The sequence below is a fragment of the Silurus meridionalis genome, chromosome 4 (assembly GCF_014805685.1).
Source record: "Silurus meridionalis isolate SWU-2019-XX chromosome 4, ASM1480568v1, whole genome shotgun sequence".
Lineage (NCBI taxonomy): Eukaryota > Metazoa > Chordata > Actinopteri > Siluriformes > Siluridae > Silurus > Silurus meridionalis.
The window spans coordinates 12,950,566-12,969,862 of record NC_060887.1 but is presented as its reverse complement, the minus strand read 5'-3'; the positions used below and the strand labels follow the sequence as shown (position 1 = coordinate 12,969,862).

At 39.2% G+C, this 19,297-nt stretch overlaps 1 protein-coding gene across 4 annotated transcripts; it reads left to right on the top strand.

The window, feature by feature from the left end:
* Window positions 1–178: 178 nt before the first annotated feature.
* On the top strand, window positions 179–19,221 carry pex5 (peroxisomal biogenesis factor 5). 4 transcript variants are annotated; one of them, XM_046846881.1, is made up of 17 exons: window positions 180–435; window positions 636–692; window positions 2,931–3,087; window positions 4,052–4,090; window positions 4,821–4,938; window positions 5,205–5,348; window positions 9,362–9,452; window positions 10,497–10,587; window positions 12,554–12,676; window positions 13,587–13,670; window positions 13,763–13,882; window positions 15,821–15,964; window positions 16,080–16,150; window positions 16,252–16,473; window positions 16,590–16,755; window positions 18,030–18,187; window positions 18,274–19,221. In XM_046846881.1, exons 3-17 carry the CDS (start codon window positions 2,974–2,976, stop codon window positions 18,512–18,514), a joined length of 1,926 nt encoding a protein of 641 aa, XP_046702837.1. In that variant the 5' UTR covers window positions 180–435; window positions 636–692; window positions 2,931–2,973; the 3' UTR covers window positions 18,515–19,221. The 4 variants fall into 4 exon arrangements, with proteins under 4 accessions (XP_046702838.1, XP_046702837.1, XP_046702836.1 ...); XM_046846880.1 differs by having other exon boundaries at window positions 546–692; XM_046846882.1 differs by lacking the exon at window positions 636–692 and having other exon boundaries at window positions 179–435.
* Window positions 19,222–19,297: the final 76 nt, after the last annotated feature.

Here is a 19,297-nt window from a genome sequence, read left to right as displayed (position 1 = left end):
GACTGCGGAGGGACTGCAGAACCTGACCAACATTTATGCATTTCTGTGCAAACTCGGAACAGCATCTAGCTGCTTATGTTACACCAGGGTTCTTCTGTGCTGTCAGTTGTACGGAGTTTGCGTAGCCCCAGCGCCAGGTACGCGCAAATCCTCGCAGCCTGCGCGCCGTAATCGCGTTCGTGAATAGCGTTGGTGAACGCGTTGCGCTTCATGTAGCTGCTTCACCTATTCCTTGGGTCAAAGGGGAGGGTAAACATCTAGATTTGGTCACATTGCATGACTGAGAGAAAGGTCGGACAGGTCGTATTTTGAGTCGTATTTTTCTTTCGTTTTGTAAATAATTTCTTCCCTAGCCTGGGTTAGCATTCAGTAATATTATATTAGGCAGGAGCTAATATAAGGAGTTCACAGCCTCATCGCCTGGACTGCGCTGCGGTGAGTCTATTAGCTAGCTCAATGAACTAGCTGACTAGCTTTATTTACAGAGATTATTCAAGATTTTCCTTTAGTTCATGTCTATTTTACATCTCCTGTATGTCTTACAGGGAAAACCTGTGTTTTTTGGTTTAAAAGCGTTAGCTCCCGACATGAAACATTGCTAACTGTGGACTCTGGATCACCTTATTGATTACTAGCTAGCTGTGGACTGAGACAGGGACTGAGACAGAGACACAGACAGGGTCTGAGACAGGGTAAGTAGTTCATTCTTTGCTAATGCAGCTGTAAGTCTGTCTAAACCTGAACACTTACAATATAGATGTGAATAACTCGCTGATTTAAGGACTCTGCATCTCAGCAAAGGCTGTGTCAGATATCTATCTATCTATCTATCTATCTATCTATCTATCTATCTATCTGTCTGTCTGTCTGTCTGTCTGTCTGTCTGTCTAAACATGAGAAATGAACATACTTTCCAATCTCTGCAGGGAATCTTTAACATGGTCACTGGGTTTTAGTTCAGGTCACATGTGTCTGTGAAAATGTGTAAAACATCTGTATATTCATGACCTTTTTCTAATAAGGATTGAATTGATTTGCAGTGTTTTAACACACCAATATGTTGCAATCAAACAAATTTTTTTTTAAATATGCAAATCTGTGTAAATAATCCAAACGCTTCACATATGTCAAGTTAAATAGCGTTTTTTCAGTGTTGATTTTAGTATAGGGAATATCTGTCTGTCTGTCTGTCTGTCTGTCTGTCTGGTCTGTCGTATATTTCAACATTGTACATTAATATTGAGGAAATCCAAATTATGAACAAACATGTATGTAATTATATAGTAAACAAAAAAAGTGTAACAACCCAAAATAGGTTTTAGATCGTAGATTGTCCTGCGTTTAGCTTTAATGACGGCTTGGCAAACTCATAGCATTCTTTCATCAGATTCACGAGGTAGTCACCTGGAATGGGTTTCAGTTACCAGGTGTGCTCTGTCAAGAGTTCATTTTTGACATTTCTTGCCTTCTTAATATGTTTTAGATTATCAGTTGTCTCTTGCAGAAGAAAAAGTGAGTACCGAGTCAATAGCCCTATTAGTGCTACTACAACTAGTGTACAAATCCATATTAAGGCAAGAAACACTCGATTAAGTGATGAGAAAAGGGTGGCCCGTCATTACTTTAAGAAATGAAGGAAAGTCAATTCGAGAAAAATTTTTTTTCAGGAACTTCTGTAGTGTAGTTGCCCAAACTATCGAACGCTATAGGAGAGAGAGAGAGAGAGAGAGAGAGAGAGAGAGAGAGAATGTTTTTTCCTTTACAGGTGATCTGTGATAATTAAAGGATAAGTGTAAAGTGTGGACAGCTGTTTTTGTTGAATTTTGTACAATTCAATTAATAATATACATTGTCCCAAAGCAGCTTTACAGGAAAAAACATAGATTACAAATATAAATGTTATATTTCTCTAAATTTATGAACAAGCCAGTGGTGACAGTGGCAAGGGAAAACCTCCTTACGATGGTATGAAGAAGAATCCATAAAAGGAACCAGCTTCAGAAAGGATTCTGAGGGAGAGGATCACTGGTACACAACCTATTTGTTCCCCAGATTGCTCTTTTTCTGACAGGATAAGCAGATTCATTGCTAATTGTGCACACATTTGAAATCTGAACCAGGTGCCCAGAGAAATGACTTTCATTCAGCACACATAGAGTAATGAGATTGGTAGCGAAGTAGGAGTAACCCCTTGTGCTGGGCATTTAGTGTGTCAAGAATGAGAGTGCAAATTATGAGAAAGATGTTAAATGTGTATATGGGGGAAAAAATCAACCCCCAGCATGCATTGCAGAGATGCTGCTCAGGGAACGTATATACTGTAGGTAATTGTGTTGCACAGAAGAGGAGAGAAATTGCATCAGGAATGCGGCTGATCACAGGGGTTTTGTATTATATACTAGAAAAATGTCCTTTATGCTTAATGAGTTGAACCGGTGGCCTCTGGAAAGAAAATCGTTTTAGTGCATGGTTGCTTTGACATAAGTGTCCATGATTTAAAGTGTAAGCAAATACTTTCATGGTCTTTAAATAGTGCAGGATATGGTATGATCAGGAGATTTGATTATGATGCACTTCTCGATGCAGTCCATAGTAATGGTTCATGTTTGAAGCACAAAGCATGTCGTTATAAATTATACGCCGGCATGAAAATGTATTTTCCCCCCCAAATCTTTTGTCTCGCACAATTTCCTGTCGAGCATATCCATGCCTGCTTCAGTATTGCTTTCATTTTAATCAGCGCATGTTAATGCCAGTGCAAATTTACATCCAGCCGATGAAGTGATGACCGCTGATGAAGACAATAATAAATTATGAATGCTATAAATCATAAATGCTATACTCTATGATAGAATTTGCACTGTTTTTTAACAGTTAAAGCAGTTTTTTTTTTTTTTTATCCTTTTAATGTTGCATTTCTTCCTTTCTAGAAAATTCAAGGAGCTGTCCGAGCCGTCCTGACCCTGTGTTGCCATGGCGATGCGGGAGCTGGTAGAGGCGGAATGTGGGGGAGCCAATCCCCTCATGAAATTGACCGGTCACATGACCCAAGAAGGCGGCGCTTGGAGACACAGGTCAACGCCCACTGTAAGTAGTTTGTATTTAGTTATTTGTTTTGTCCCAGTTCGTCTACTTATACTGTGAAAAGAAGAAATACTGGGTACTGGGGTACACAAACTGGATACACACACCATCACCATTACTTCATTCATTTTGCCACCTTTTACTGAAATCTTTTAAATGCATGTAATAGACAGGTTATGTATAAATAATAGGCTTTATTATTATTAAAATTTACAGATTTACAGTTTTACCATAATAAGCCTACAATATGCTACTCTTTATTTTTTTTTTTTCACAACACACAAACATTAATGTTTTTGTGACCGTACTTAAATGGGTTAGTGGTAACATTTAAGTTGTTACACTCAAGTCGCATCAGTGACCTTATAAACCTTACACCTTGTTTGTGGGTTGAATTACAGAAGCATGCTGTCACAAACCTCCTCTTCTCTCCTGTAAAGTGTTATAAGAAATAAGAGCTGGTAAAGTGCTTATGGATTCACCCTTCTACCAATGTTCTAGAAATAATTAATAGGATACTCATTTCAACATGGATAAATCTTGGATACTGTTTAGTACAGATAGTAGGTGAATTGGGACACAGCAGTTAACTAACAGTTACTGTGTTTTATGTAGTTAGATTTTTTTTATTTTTTATAATTAACCAAAGTATAAGTTGCTATGTATTTTCTTGTCTGATACATAGTTGGGATTTATTTATTCCGTGTGAAAATGCGGAAGGTTTTACGCTCTGGTGTCCAGCTGGATTATAAAACAAAATATGATATTAATCCTTAAAACCATTGTTATTACTGATTTATTCTTTGTAGAATTCACTTCCTATGGTTATGCTTCACACTTTCACACCCCAAAACACTACTGTTCTACTGACATGTGGCCATTGGTTGGAAACAATGAACTGAGCACTTCACCATATGCCTCTCTTTGTGTCTCACTGTGACTTTTTTTTTCTCTCCCCCCCTTTTAGATTCCCCCCACGCCGATTGAAATAGCCTCCGAGGAAGAGGTATCTATATGTGCTGTTGACCACTTACTTGGCTCTGAATCTGGGGTCAGGCTGCGACTTTTATGAGTTGACAGATGCCGCTTAAAAATACAATCAGTATTTATTTTTAGTGAAACTTAAAATAGGTCTGCAGTGGAAAAAGAGGTGATGTCGCAAGAAGAGAAATGAAACAGTGCTTTGGTACCTCAAATCACATAACATTTTAATCCTGAAAGAAGCTCCACAGAAAACTCATTGATGGCATAAAGGACACAAATCTAAAAGTTCAACAATAGAGTAAGTGTAAGGTGTTTGTGAAGTGTAATGACAACGAGCCCAACACGTCTTTTGTTAATAACTAAGAAAAGTAACACAGCAACTTTTTTCCCCGCTCGCATAAGCAAGTACAAGAGAGCTAAATCGATACCGTATTAAATAAACATCATTCTATTAAATTATAAATCACCTTATTAATAAACAGCCTGACATTTCTACCCTGACAAGACGAACCTATTTGCTGTGCAAGTTTATTATCTGCATTATTTATGTCACAGTTACAATGTCATTGTGCCACATCATGTTTCAAGGAAACCCTCTGGCATCCACTTTTTCGACCTGACCTTGTTTTCTTTTTTGTAAATCTTAAAAGAAACTAGTGGATAGAAACATTGAACATCGTGTCTTAACATAAGGTATTGTGTGTGAATACAGCCCTTAATGTATTCGTATATCGCAACACCTTCATTTGCAGCTGGTGAATGAGTTTTTACAGGCGCCCCCGCGGCCTCCTCAGAGTTTCGACATGGGCCAACTTTTGGAAGAAATGCAGCAAATCGACCAGCAGTCCTACAGACAGGCACCACAAAGAGGTAACACATTGGGATGTACTGGTGTACACGCATGTGATGCTGAACAGTACGTTAACCCAAAGCTCAGCAGTGTCAGTATCTAAACCGAAGCCTGTAGAAATCACCGTCTTTAAATTTTTGAGCCCCAAAAAGCTGATTTCTGATTTAATAGTCGCTTCCATTAAAGCACTGCATGTCATTTAACAGCATCTGCCCAGATCAATGGCCATCATTTTACTGCCAGAATGTGATAGAAAGTGTAAGATATTAAACCTTTCTGCATTCAGCTCCAGACGTAGCCGCGTTGGCACTATCGGGTGACTGGGCGGCAGAGTTTCTGTCTGGCGCTGACACCGCCGTCTCTCCAGCCCAGGCAGGTTTTGATGCAGCAGACGCTGACTGGACCAGAGAATTCATTAACGAAGTGTCAGGTTAGTCACTATACAACTTCTTTTTAGATCCTGTCTATGTGTAGGAAAAAGCTTTGCTGTATTATATGCTTAGTAGTGACTGATGTAGGCGCAGTTGTTTTGTGTGCTTGTTGAACATCCAGTCTTGCCCTCCTCTCTTTTGGCAAAGCTTTCCACTAGATCTTGGGGCAGGGCTGTGAAATATTAATTCAGCTGCTAGAGCATTAGTAAGATCAGGCTCTAATGGCAATCTATGCATTCTTAAACCACACTTTGTTTACGTGGCATTGCAATGCTGGAGCAGAATTAGGGTTCTAACCATAAAGGGAAATTTTATATAGATATTCTATACAATTTTGTGCACCTGTCTTTGTAGTTATAGTTTGAGGAAGGCTAGATTGTAGGTCTGGAATTCAAATGTCCACATACTTTGTGACAATGTTGATGTTAAAATGAAAAGGTAATAACATGTTTATAAATTTTTTATTAAAAATATAAATGAGGTTTTACAAATATATTATATATTACAATATTTTCTTCATTTTCTTTCGAATTGTACCATATAGAAAAATTATTCAGTTCTCTCATTATATTTACTAAAAATATGAAGGGAGGGTAACAGTACCAACAGTGCCTTTTAAATTGCTGTTTAAAACACAAATGTTTTGAATGGTTTTAGTTAGGGATAATCTATAAAGAATGCAATTTGGAAGAAAAAAAGGATAAACCAACCTGTAAACCAGAAAGCTGACTGAGGGGAAAAGAAATATGAAAATCACAATTAAAGCTAATACAACAATTTGGGATATTTTGAAAAAAGAAAGAAACCACTGGTGCTTTAAAAACCAGCCATCAGTCAGGTCACCCAAGGAAATTGTGAAAGTATCACAATACACCGTTTAAAAAGGACTTTGAGAGCCAACACAAAAAGGCCATACAACATGACGCATGCCACTCATCAGCAATAACAGTCAAAAGGCCAGATTGTAACTACCAGGATTTACCACAAAATCTCTGGAACCAAGAGTAATCTCTAGCAAAGTGATGGAATGTCTAACTCGTGGAGAAAGAAAGGATCTGCTCATGATCCAAAACATACTAGCTCATCGGACAACCTGAACATACTTGCTCATCGGTGGTGGTAGTGTCATGGCCTGGGCTTCTGGAAAAGGCTCACTAGTTTTTGGTTGATTATGCATATAACCCTAGAAACATTCCGTCTGACAATTTACTGGGAAATGCATCATGCAGCAATGACCCAAAACACAATGCTAACACAAAAAAAAGAACTTCATTAAGGAAAACCAGTTTAAATCAAAGCATGCATTACACCGCTTTATAAGGAAAACTGAATAAAGAAATCCCCACATAGCAACTGATAGAAGCTACAGACAAACCAAATCACAAAAAAAAAGCATCTGTTTGTTTATGTTGGTGGGTTATTGTAGTTAATGTAAGAAGGACATTTACTTACCTGAAACTGGGTGGCCTGCCACCAAAATGTTGTTTAACACATCTGGGTGTAAATATCAGGATCGAAAGCTGAAATTCTTTTCATAGTCACCTTGGGATCTTAAACCCAAATCTTGAGAAAAGTTATTTAAGGACACCTGACATTTCTAGCCATATTTGGTTCTTCTCCAAAATGGTTCCCCAAAGTTGGAGGCACACAATTGTATAGGATGTCTTTGAATGTGGTGGTGTTCGATTTTCCCTTTACTTTAACAAGGAAACACAAAAATCAAGCTCCAAATTGTAATTTTTTTTAGACTGGAAAGTATTTGGGTCAATACCAGACAAACGATAACCTTCAAGACAAACAATACTATTATCCATTCTTGCATAGTTTTATCTCCGTATAATTCAGTGTTAATGGCGAATTAGAAGCTGCTTTCCATACTCGTTTGTATGTGTGATATCCATGCACATGTGCAGAGAAAATTGGTCATGGGGCAATGTTAAAACGTTTACAAAACATTACAAAACCAAGCGACACCAGTGTCACACAATAGTGAACGTCGCTGCATCATGACGTTTTGGGAACGCCTCCGCGTTGCTCATGCTCTAAATCATGTGGGAAATCCAGCCAATGGCAAGCGTGTGGGGAAACGTTGCGAACCAGGAATCTACAAAATGTGCAAGCAGTGGAGCGACGCTCGCTTCTGAGGATGAGAATGCAGGGAGTGTGGCTTGTAGACGCAGCGTCTTGTTCCCTCAGGGAACTAGGGTTACATACGTAACCTAGAGACATTCCCATTTCGGGAACTCGAGCTGCGTCACAACGCTTTGGGAATGAGTGTCCAATCGCGCCATACTGACCAGTTTTTGCTTAGTGTGTGTAAACACAACCAGAACGCAGGACAGAGGAGTCAGTAGTGGCTCTAATGTCGAGGTTATAAAACCTGACAAAGGTCAGCGGGTGAACCAGCCCGCAGTGTTGCAGATGTCCTGGAGTGGTACTCCGTAGAGGCCGCCATACTCCGAGTAGAGTGAGCCTTGTATCTGAACGAAGCAGGAAGACCAGAGAACTCATAACATAAAGAAATGGCATCCACAATGGATGGACTGGTCCTGTGGACATACGTGTCCAGTGCTTGCACTGTCCAGCGGGGGAGCCGTAGGCACCTTAGGTACATACTCAGGTTTAGGGTAGAGTATTGCACAGGCCATGCCAGGGGCAAACGCCAGGAGAGACGGGGCCACGGAAAGATCCTGTAGGTCCCCGACCCTCTTCAGGGAGGATATTGCCCCTGCAATATCCTCCGGGAGCGCGTAGCCACACGGCTACAATGCTAACAGTTGACTCCCTCGAGAGCCGACTGAGCATGTCCCTACCTAAGCAAACAACACATCGGCTGTGTAAATTATAAAATAATATACACATTATAATATGTATTTATTTAATACTAGAAGTTTTTGGGGACACCACGTCAGTTTTAAAATGCATATCAAAATACGAATAACCCCACAGGAAACGCTAGGCTAAAAAGCGTTTCACCGTGAGGACCCCATTTACCATAGCAACGCGTGGGAAGATGACCCCCAAAAAACGACTGTCATACGGCTGTCACTAAATTTATAGTTACATTTATTGGCCTTCACTACAGTGGAGTGAAGCAGGTTCAGGTGTAGATAGATAGAAAGACAGACACTTTATTTATCCCAATGTGTAATTGACAGCTTCCAGCAGTATCCACAAACATAGGCATGCAATAAATACTACAAATGTAAAGGGACGTTAAAGAAAGTCTGCAAAAAAAAGTGCAAGGTCTTAGTACTGTGCTACTCAAAGCGTTTTTTTGTTTTTTTGATAGGCAATAAATAGCTTTGCCTAATTGCTAAAGATGCCAGAATTCTCTATTACTTTCTGTTGTGCTTCTATGCCTTGTCGTTCAAATATGTTGTGCTGTGGTATGCTGGAATCTCTCTCTCTTTCTCTTTTTGAAGGGCCTTTTTAATTAAGAAAATTGCCTTTTTTTTGTTTGCTTAGAGGCATTTCTAAACTGCAGTACTAAAGTTCAGCAGTAATAAAAAAATTACTTCTTCAGCATCTTTTCACATCATGTCTTTTTGCACCAAATCATAGAGAGTAGTATCGAAAACAGTTTTGAAAAGTGCCGGTATTGGTAAAAATGTCAAATGTAAACGCATCCCTACTACTGAACACCTTTGGGATGAATTTGAGCACTCACTTTGTGAGTGAGCACAAATCTCCACAAACACATGGTCATGTGCTATTGTACATAGAGTGTATCTTCAGTTATGAAATAAAACACGGAATTAGGTTGGTGATTCGCGGAGTATATACTGATCAGCAGTAAACTTCATATCACTGAGAGGTGAAAGTGAATCACTGATTATCTTAATAAAAAGACAGCTGTGTTTTTCCTAAGTTGGAAAAACACAGCTGTCTTTTTATTAAGATAATCAGTGATTTTGTGGAATGCCCACATGTGGGTGTCGACAAAACGTTTGGACGTATAGCTTCCTTTCTACTAACCTCTGCTCTCTGTCTTTCTCTGTGTTTGTCCCAGACCCTGGGCGATGGGCTGAAGAGTATCTAGAGCAGTCGGAGGAGAAGCTGTGGTTGGGAGATCTGGGAGACAAGGAGCAAGAGAGAGAATGGTGAGAGACAGTATAAAATGGAAATGTGGGGAAGTCTGACAGAATGTAATAAAGTTTAGAAAGTGGTAAGTCAAGGTCAGAGAAGATTGCTGATCATTTATGATGAAATGCAGAACTATATTTTTTTTTTTAAAGAATGAGAGAATTTGAACTCTGAAGCTTTGAAAAGTAATATATAAGCAGAACAGTTTGACGGTAGCTACATGGATCATGTCTTTGGCAACTGAATATGTCTTGGAGCTTGCATAAAGGAAAAAATTGATTGGCACAGAGTTCTTTAATTGTCTATCAGTATGCCTGAAGCGTTTGTAAATATCAGTTTTAATGACCTGCAGACAGACTGGATGGCAGTAGTTATTATTATTACAGTAGGGCAAAAAAGTATTTAGTCAGCCACCAATTGTGCAAGTTCTCCCACTTAAAAAGATGAGAGAGGCCTGTAATTTTCATCAACTATGAGAGACAAAATGAGGAAGAAAAAAAAAAACTAAAATCACATTGGCTGATTTTTAAAGAATTTATTTGCAAATTATGGTGGAAAAAAAGTATTTGGTCAATAACAAAAGTTCATCTCAATACTTTGTTATATACCCTTTGTTGGCAATGACAGAGATCAAACGTTTTCTGTAAGTCTCCACAAGGTTTTTACACACTGTTGCTGGTAGTTTGGCCCATTCCTCCATGCAGATCTCCTCTAGAGCATTGATGTTTTGAGGCTGTTGCTAGGCAACATGGATTTTCAACTCCCTCCAAAGATTTTCTATTGGGTTGAGATCTGGAGACTGGCTAGGCCACTCCAGGACCTTGAAATGCTTCTTACGAAGCTAATCCTTCGTTGTCCGGGCGGTGTGTTTGGGATCATTGTCATGCTGAAAGACCATGTCTCTCATAGTTGAAGTATACCTATGATACAGGTCTCTCTCATCTTTTTAAGTGGGAGAACTTGCACAATTGGTGGCTGACTAAATACTTTTTTGCCACACTGTATATTTTTTTTAAACATGAAAACTAAAACATGAACCTTTTTTTTAAATAAACCTTTAGGACAAAAGAGTATCAACCAGGGGAAGATCTAAAACAAACAGCTAATGAACTTCTTGCAAAAGTCGACGACCCCAAGCTTCAAAACACACAGGTGAGCATGTGCTTTTCTTCTGCTAGTTGGTTGCTATCCGCTTTTCTTCCAGACCTTTTGTGTTTTTAGCAATCAGAATTTTGAAACAATCACTCAAGGTGGAAAAAAAAACTGTATAAATCCCAATTTATTATTTAACAGCAAGTTATACGCATTAACTAGAAAATATTTAGCCCATTGTAGTGTGATGGATAAGTAAATGTAGTCTACCAGTCCAAATCTGGACACATTGGATTGACTATATACTCACTGTCCATTTTAATATTAACACTTCCACACATACACATTCACACAATTATCCAGTAAGTCAACCAATGTTCCCTTCAAACATCAGAATGAGATTTCACTGACTCTGTTGGCACAGGGGGAATTCAGTATTTCAGCTGTAGGAAAATGGTGCGACAAACAAAAAACATCCAGTGAGGCCATTCTGTGGTCAGAAACGGCTTGTTTTTAAGAGCTGAAAGGGCAGTGGCTTGACTGAAGTGAGCTAACAGGAAGATTTTGGTTTCTCAAGTAACCACTCTTTACACTCATTATAAGCTGAAGAACATCTCAAATTCCAATCGAAAATAGATTCAAATTAGTTTTAAATACAAGTGCAAATAGTGAAATTAATGCACATGCACATAATTATATTGCCTTTAAAAATTTTAATGTCATTTTAATTCAAATGAAATTGTGTCCCCAAACAATTGGTTTGATGAAACAACCAAGAAGTGCTTGTGAGATTTAAAACTCAGGTCAAGTTTTTTCCAAGACTGTTGAGAATCGAAGCCTTTGGTACATTTATTTACAAACAGTACAATAAAGAAAGGCGTTTTATAGGCATGTGTCCAATGTTTTGCCTGGTAGTCTACTTTATTGATCTTCCTGGACTAGTTTGGGGCTGATCCACTGTCAGACGCACCTCTGCTCTCTGCTTTGTAGCCTGGCACAGGTATATGAATTCAGTTATGTATTTCTTTATTAGTATAATAGCGACACTATCGCTTCTGACATTTTCTCAGTTGTTTTGTATCTCTTGTGTATCAGCAAAGCTGAATCTATGAAGAATTAAAACCTTAGACCAGGGGTCGGCAACCTTAAACACTCAAAGAGCCGATTTCCACAGAAAAGAAAACACTGGCAACCACAAAACCCTTTTGACATCTACAATGAAGATAACACTGCATATATCTTTAATTTATTTTATTTTTTTAATCTTATGCTGTGTATAAAAAAGATCTAGCATGTTGCAATTATGAAATCAATGACCCGCTACAGAGAAAAACTTAATTTTATTTCTGCATGCAACAAAACATTTTGAAAAAAGACGCTGAGTTGAAGGTTACTTTCAAATAAAATACTCAATGTCCTATTCGAATTTATGAAATAAAAAGCCAAACTTGAATTATCCACCCGCAGCAAACTAAAACGTGCCAGCGGGTGTCGCACACTGGCGGCCTTTTTTTGAGCCGAAAAAAATTGAACAGGTTTTATTTTAAAGTGACAAGATCGCCATAATCTTCCAATTTAGCATTACATGTAAAAAAAAACAAAAAAAACAAAAAAAACAAAAAACTAACGAACTAAAATCAAATAAATGTTTTTTTTTTTTTTTTTACATCTTTAGCCAGGCCACATTAATTCTGAGCAATTTAGAATTCCTAGTAAATGGACTTTTTGGCTAAGCTGTTGCTTTTTCGTGAAACTGCATCTCGCTTGTTCTGAGGCCCTGCTCTCTTCATGCAAAACTCATTTCCGTTCCCTGTTTTATTTTGCATAATGCCATTTGCTTTTCTTCCATTTCACTGTTGATCTGGATGCTTGCTTGTATTGCTTTACTGTGTGATTAGCGTTGTCATGGCAACATCAGGACGTGCGTCGCTGTATGTTCAAAACATCTTGACTGAACTCACCGGTGTGCACAACGTGCTGTAGGTGTGTAACGCCCGTTGTTGTTGTTGTTGTTGTTGTTGTGCAGTTCCTGCAGTTTGTTAGGCAGATTGGCGAGGGCAGTGTGACAGTGGAGGACAGAGCAGGAAAGCAACTCGCTGATAAAGCACAGGCCAGAGAGGCACAGAACTGGGCATCCAGCTTCACAAAGGTATGAGCTTCATCCAGCCTCATGAGGAGGGAATGTGAAGCCTGCAGCAATTTCAAACTGGTACTGTTTATTGAGAATTAAAACGATTAGACGAGCACGCTTGCATTGTTCTTCCTGAAGTGCTGCATTGTGACAAATAACAACTTTGTCTGGTTTTTAAGTAATAAATGTAGTTTATTACTTAAAATTCTCCCTCAGCTATAATGCACTGCTAATAGTTGGATGTCACGTTTAGGAGTTATGGCTTTAATATGTGCTTTGTCTGTTTGGCTTTTTAATAACCCATTAACCTCAATCCATACCTATATATAACTTCTCAATAACAAACCCATAATACCCCTGCCCTTCCCACCTGCCCCCATAATGGCTGCACAGTTCCTGAAGGAATCAGGGGGAGAGACTGTGCAAGTGGAAACTCAAGAGCACAGAGAGAAGAATGACCAAGCTAAAGCTAAACAGGCAGAACACTGGGCTTATCTCGTCAGTCAGGTAGGACCCCTGCTGCTTCGAAAACACAGTGGTCCTTTTTTTTTTCCTCTGATATGCTGGGGTCCATTACTCAACATAATTTTTGTGAACATTTTTGCCGCTTTAATATGCGTAATCCGTCCGCTGCTGTCGCTTTACACGTTGTGCTTCCCTGATGCAAGCTAGTTTTTGCTTTGCTTGCATTCTTCGAGAGCAGATCCACATTAAAAGGCTGCCTTTGATTAGATCTACTCAGTTCCTCAAAGCGCAGTAACACTTTTTTTCATTTACGGGTAGGTGCCACTATAGATGTGAGGGTAAGATGTTTTCTCTTATAGTCAATTCCTTCTTTTTTTTTCTTGCCCTCATTTACCTTTTTTATTGTTTCCCATCATCCGCTTTTGTAAGTGGTACAGTTGGTTATAATGCTTTTCTTTCTCAGGTGTCAGAAGAGTCTGCTGAGTCCTGGGTAGATGAATTCACACAAGCGGGCCCAGATTTTCAGCAGGCTAAAGCTGCCGTGGAGGTATTAGAGCATACGTGCGCAGTTGTTCCTTTTTGGTTCGAGGTTGTAGCAACAGATAAGGTGTGTTATAATAGTTCTGTGCGTATGTGCAGAGTGATATCGATTTCTGGGAGAAGCTGCAGGAGGAGTGGGAGGAGATGGCTAAGAGAGACGCTGAGGCTCATCCCTGGCTGTCTGACTTTGACCAGCTGCTCAGCACCTCGTATGATAAGGTGGCGACAATACACCTACACAGGAACATCTCCATTCAGCGAGACAAGAAATTAAGTCTCCATCTATGTGACACTAATTTCAGTCTCATATGTACCATTTTACTGAATATAAATAATAAATGATTATAAATTATTGATTGTTATATACCGTCCGTGTAGGCAGAAGATGACGTGCACGTAGATCTTGCATACGTTTATCGTATACACTAAAATGACTGAGGCGGATGTGGAAATATCTCGATCAAATGTATTTAGTCGTTCCTAGTGTCCATTTACATTAAACCAAATGCACACTATATGGATACAAGTTTGCAGACACTTGACATAAGATTCTTATGTGCATTTTGAACATCCTATTCCACATCCCAGTTTGTTGTTATAAAGACCTTCAACCCTCTGGGAAGGTAGAAGATTTGTGCTCAATTCATCCCAGAGGAGTTCAGTGGGGTTGAGCTCAAGATCTTCCACTCTATAAATTTAATCCCACCGCACACAATGGCATCCTATACGATTGTGTTCCTTCAACCTATTTGGTAACAGCTTGAAGAACCACAACATATAGGTGGAAAATTCAGGTATCCCAACACTTTTGTCCATATATTTGACAAAAGATTATTTTAAGCCATTTGTACTTGCTTTAAGTTTAAAATTTTCTCATGCTGTTAGTCATGTCATTTTGTTCTTTTCAAGCTTTTTTTTTCTAGAAAGAAACTAAATGATCTGCCCATACATTAAGAAAAATACAAACTTTAATCTTCCTAAATGTCCAGGGATAGGTATAATAAACTAGTATAGTAATAATATAATATATAGAATAGAATAGAATAGAATAAAAGAATAGAATAGAATAGAATAGAATAGAATAGAATAGAATAAAAGAATAGAATAGAATAGAATAGAATAGATTAGCCTTTGTCACATATCCAATAAAGCACAGTAAAATTATTCTTCGGAAGCTGGGGTCAGAGTGCAGGGCCAGCCATGATAAGGTGCCCTTGGGGCACAGAGCCTTAAGGGCCTTGCTCAAGGGCCCAAAAGCGGCAGCTTGGCAATACCAGGGCTTGAATCCCCGAGCTTCCTATCAGTGACCCAGCACCTCAAATATCTTATTATATTATGATAGTAATATTATAAATAAAGATGCAATTGATTATATTACAATATTTTCACTTGTGAAAAGAATTTTAATTTTGCAATATGGATACCCTGTTGATATTTTCAATATACTGATGCAAATATCCAAAAACATGCGCATAACATTTAATGGCTTTAGCATTCTTTTACAAGTGCATTAGGAACAAAATGCATATATAACCTTATTAGCTTTGTTTTATTGCAGTGGTCCCTAACCCTCGGGCCCTGGACACCCCGGCACCGGTCTGTGGGTTGATTGGTATCGGGCCGCACAGAGAGAATACATAGATTACATTATTTTTGTTTTATTTATTATCTGATTCTGAAAGATGTTTTATTTTGGAAAATGACTGGATTCTCTCCACCACATCTGTCTATGATTTACTCTTGATGCATGTGAAGATGCCTCGGTCACGTCTTACCTACATCCACTACCTTCTTAAAGGGGCTGCTCCGGCCGCTAACACATAATACATTACCGCTAAATTCAAACCCCCAAGCGAGAAAAATACACAAAACACAACACAGTGGATTCATGATTATTATTACATTTAGAAAATATCAGTTTTTATGCCGGTCGTATCATCACCTAAAGGCCAGTCCGTGAAAATATTGTCTGACATTAATCCGGTCCGTGGTGCAAAAAAGGTTGGGGACCACTGCTTTAATGACCTCATATTGCTATTCTGTAAGTGGAATAATGAATACTCTGCTAATTCTGTAGTGCAAATTTGCTCAGAACCAGCATGTAATGATGTATTGTATTGTTTTAACTTGTGTGCTGTGTTATGTTCTGTTTCTCAGGGCTATCAGTTTGAGGAAGACAATCCGTACTTGTCCCACGAGGACCCGCTGACAGAGGGAGTAAAGAGGATGGAAGCCGGGGACATCCCCGGAGCCGTGCGCCTGTTTGAGAGTGCAGTGCAGAGAGAACCAGACAACCAGCTGGTTAGTCCTGTGGCTAATTCAGCCCTAATACATAATAATAATGATCTGTCTAATATTCTTTCTATAATGCTGCTTCATTTTTATGTGAGAAGTTTGTGTTTCTGTTACGCCTCAGGCCTGGCAGTATCTGGGAACATGCCAAGCAGAAAATGAGCAAGAGTTTGCTGCCATCAGCGCCCTCCGCAGGTCAGTGAAGCATACACACTTGTACATGCTGATATTTAAAGGCTTTTTTTTTTAATAATGTAAAATTTTACTTCTTTAAACATTTTTTTCCCCATTATCAGGTGTATTGAGCTCAAGAAAGACAATCTGACAGCTCTCATGGCTCTGGCGGTCAGCTTCACTAATGAATCACTGCACCGGCAGGCCTGTGAGACACTTCGTGATTGGTTGAGACACAATCCGAAGTACCGGAATATTCTTGAACAGAGGGACAGGGAGAGGGAAAGGGAAGGAGTTCGAGAGAGAGAGAAGGAGAGAGAGAGATTTGGATCACTGCTACCAGAGTATGGACATTTTTATTATTTCGTCCCAAGTGACCATAGACTTTTTTTTGGCTGGAGTGGATGATGCATCTCAAGTTTGACTTGTTTTTTTTTTCTTTCATGCTCGTCTCTCTCAGGGCTCTGTTTAATGAAGTGCAGTCATTGTTTCTGAGTGCGGCGGCTGCTGATCCCACGCGGGTCGACCCTCAGCTGCAGTGTGGTCTCGGGGTTCTCTTCAACTTGAGTGGAGAGTATGACAAGGCGGTAGACTGTTTTAGTGCTGCCTTGTCTGTTACTCCACAGGTATACACACATTATGACACTTCTGGGATTCAATTAACTCTACTCATGTCCTGATCTTTTTTTTTTTTAATCTTAGATCTAAGGACTAGAACTGCAGCTAATGTGTTCTGTCTCCTCATATATTTTGCTGCTGTTTACTTATGAGTGAGCCTCTACTCCAGTGCTTATATCAGCTAATTCTACCACATCTGTGTGTAGCAGTAAAGCCACATCATGAGCAAGCAGCACAATCGACATTTCCGACGTATCAGGGCGTGTTGGAAAGTGAAAAATCCATATGTTTGTGTTGAGTGATTTTTTTTTTTTTTTAATAATCTCACACAACAGGGTTTCCTGTCATCTCTGGAAATCGTTACTTTAGCAACTATAGTGCATTTGGCCATAAATATGGAGAAAAAAGACACAGGGTACCATAAGTAGTGATAACTAAAGCAAAATACTGGCCAAAATTATATTTGAAAGTGAATCCAACATAAAGTGTGAGGCACTTTAGGCCCATCAGTCCATTGTTGGACATAGATTAACATACTCACACCTAGGAGCAATTTAATCAAAAGCCCAGAGCTGTAACCCCTGAGCCCAGAGCCATTAAACTGCTGATTAACAAGCACAATCAAGAAGTGAATTGCCTCAGACATACACAAATTAGCAACACAATAGCTTAAGCTTGAGCCTCCGGTATGGAGCCCAAAAACTCTCACTCAGATGCAGTTTCTTGCTTCCAAGTTCAACAAGGCAGTGACTGTATGCCTGAGTCTAAATCCTGGATGAGTGTTTTTTTTTTTTTTTTGTTTGTTTGTTTTTTTGTTTATAAATGTAATTGATCAATTCGAAGAAATGTCAATGTTTTTGAAGTTACATTCATTTCGCTCTTTTCTCATGGTTATAGAATGTGAAGAAACATGCGATTCACCCCTATTACAATGCAGTGCGATCCAAATTCCATTTGATTCAACACGATGCGATTCATTGCGATACGATTCCTTTGTACTTATAATTCTATAGAAATAATTACTTTTTTTCAACAGATGCAAATATCTTAAAAATTATGCATTGTGATACAAATGCCTACTTGTATCCAATGCACACTTTTCTAAATTCGATGCGATGCAGTAACTTTTATGCCGACGCACACGATCTTACCATCTTACCCCTGAATCTGACAATCCCTGATATATATATATATATATATATATATATATATATATATATATATATATATATAATATTTATAATATATTGTTTGTAATTTCTCAGTCTCTTTTCACTTGCAGGATTATTTGTTGTGGAATAAGTTAGGAGCTACGCTAGCCAACGGAAATCGCTCTGAGGAGGCTGTTGCTGCTTACAGAAGGGCGCTCGAACTGCAGCCTGGGTTCGTGCGCAGTCGCTACAATCTGGGCATCAGCTGTGTTAATCTTGGAGCTCACAGGTAAGAGTACTCTACCGCATCCCACTGTGCACATGCTCACCAGTTTGCTTTCACTTATTGCACATGCTGCTTTGTGCTTGTCTCAGGGAAGCGGTGGAGCATTTTTTGGAGGCGCTTTCTCTCCAGAGGCAAGCCGCCGGTGACCTTGAAAGCGGTGCGAGTCGGGCACCAGGCTCCGCCACCAGTGTAATGTCGGACAACATCTGGTCCACCCTGCGCATGGCACTGAGCATGATGGGAGAGAGTTCGTTGTACACCGCCGCCGACCGGCGAGATCTGGACACACTACTGGCGCACTTCTGCCAGAGGGACGGAGAGACAGACTGAAGGAGGGAGAGGGGGAAGGAGTGGAGGGAGGTGGCATGCGAATGTGGGGAGACGTGTTTTGGAAGTTCAGAAGAGTAGTTTAAGGAAGAAAGGAAGTCATTTGCGACCGGCGATAAGACCAAAGTGGAAGCAACAGATCAAACGAGCTTGAAACACTCGACACATGCACTAACACTCTGAACACACAGATAATTGGTGGCTGTTTTACGATATCCAGCGCTTCACAGAAGTCCGTTGTGTTTCTTTTCATTTTGTTAATCATTGATATGATATATGATATTTATATGATATGATATATGATATGATATGTCTTGTCTGCATTCCAACTACTCGAGGACAGCGATTTCACTAAAAAGATGTTTAAATCTATTTACTGATCGTTTATATGAGTTTGGAAAGGAATAACAGACTGTTTGATCTGATACATCGCACTAATAACCACTAGTTGTAAGTCGCATTGTGGAGATGGTAATCGATGCCAACGGAAACAAAAGGACACGAAACCTGAGGACGCATGTCTGCCCTTTTCTCCTTCACTTCTTTTATAATTTGATAAATAATCCTGCTGTAAAATAATTAGCTTAATTGTAAATGAGGCCATCTTGTGTACCATAATTGTATTATTATAATGATCAGTTTTGACTATAGCCAAAAGAGTGTACGACGATAAATGTAACCCAAGCAATAAACTTTAAAAAACTTTGAAATAGTAGTGTGTTTATGTAATAATGAGAACATTTTATTAGAAAATAATACTCCCCAATAAAGCTATTATACACATAA

Excerpts from the sequence above, each read along its gene's own strand:
- pex5 (XM_046846882.1), top strand. The coding sequence starts at position 2,974 with ATGGCGATGCGGGAGCTGGTAGAGGCGGAATGTGGGGGAGCCAATCCC. Across the intron at positions 12,677-13,586 it reads GGGCATCCAGCTTCACAAAG|GTGTCAGAAGAGTCTGCTGA; the intron begins GTATGAGCTTCA and ends TTTCTTTCTCAG. Across the intron at positions 18,188-18,273 it reads GTTAATCTTGGAGCTCACAG|GGAAGCGGTGGAGCATTTTT; the intron begins GTAAGAGTACTC and ends TGCTTGTCTCAG.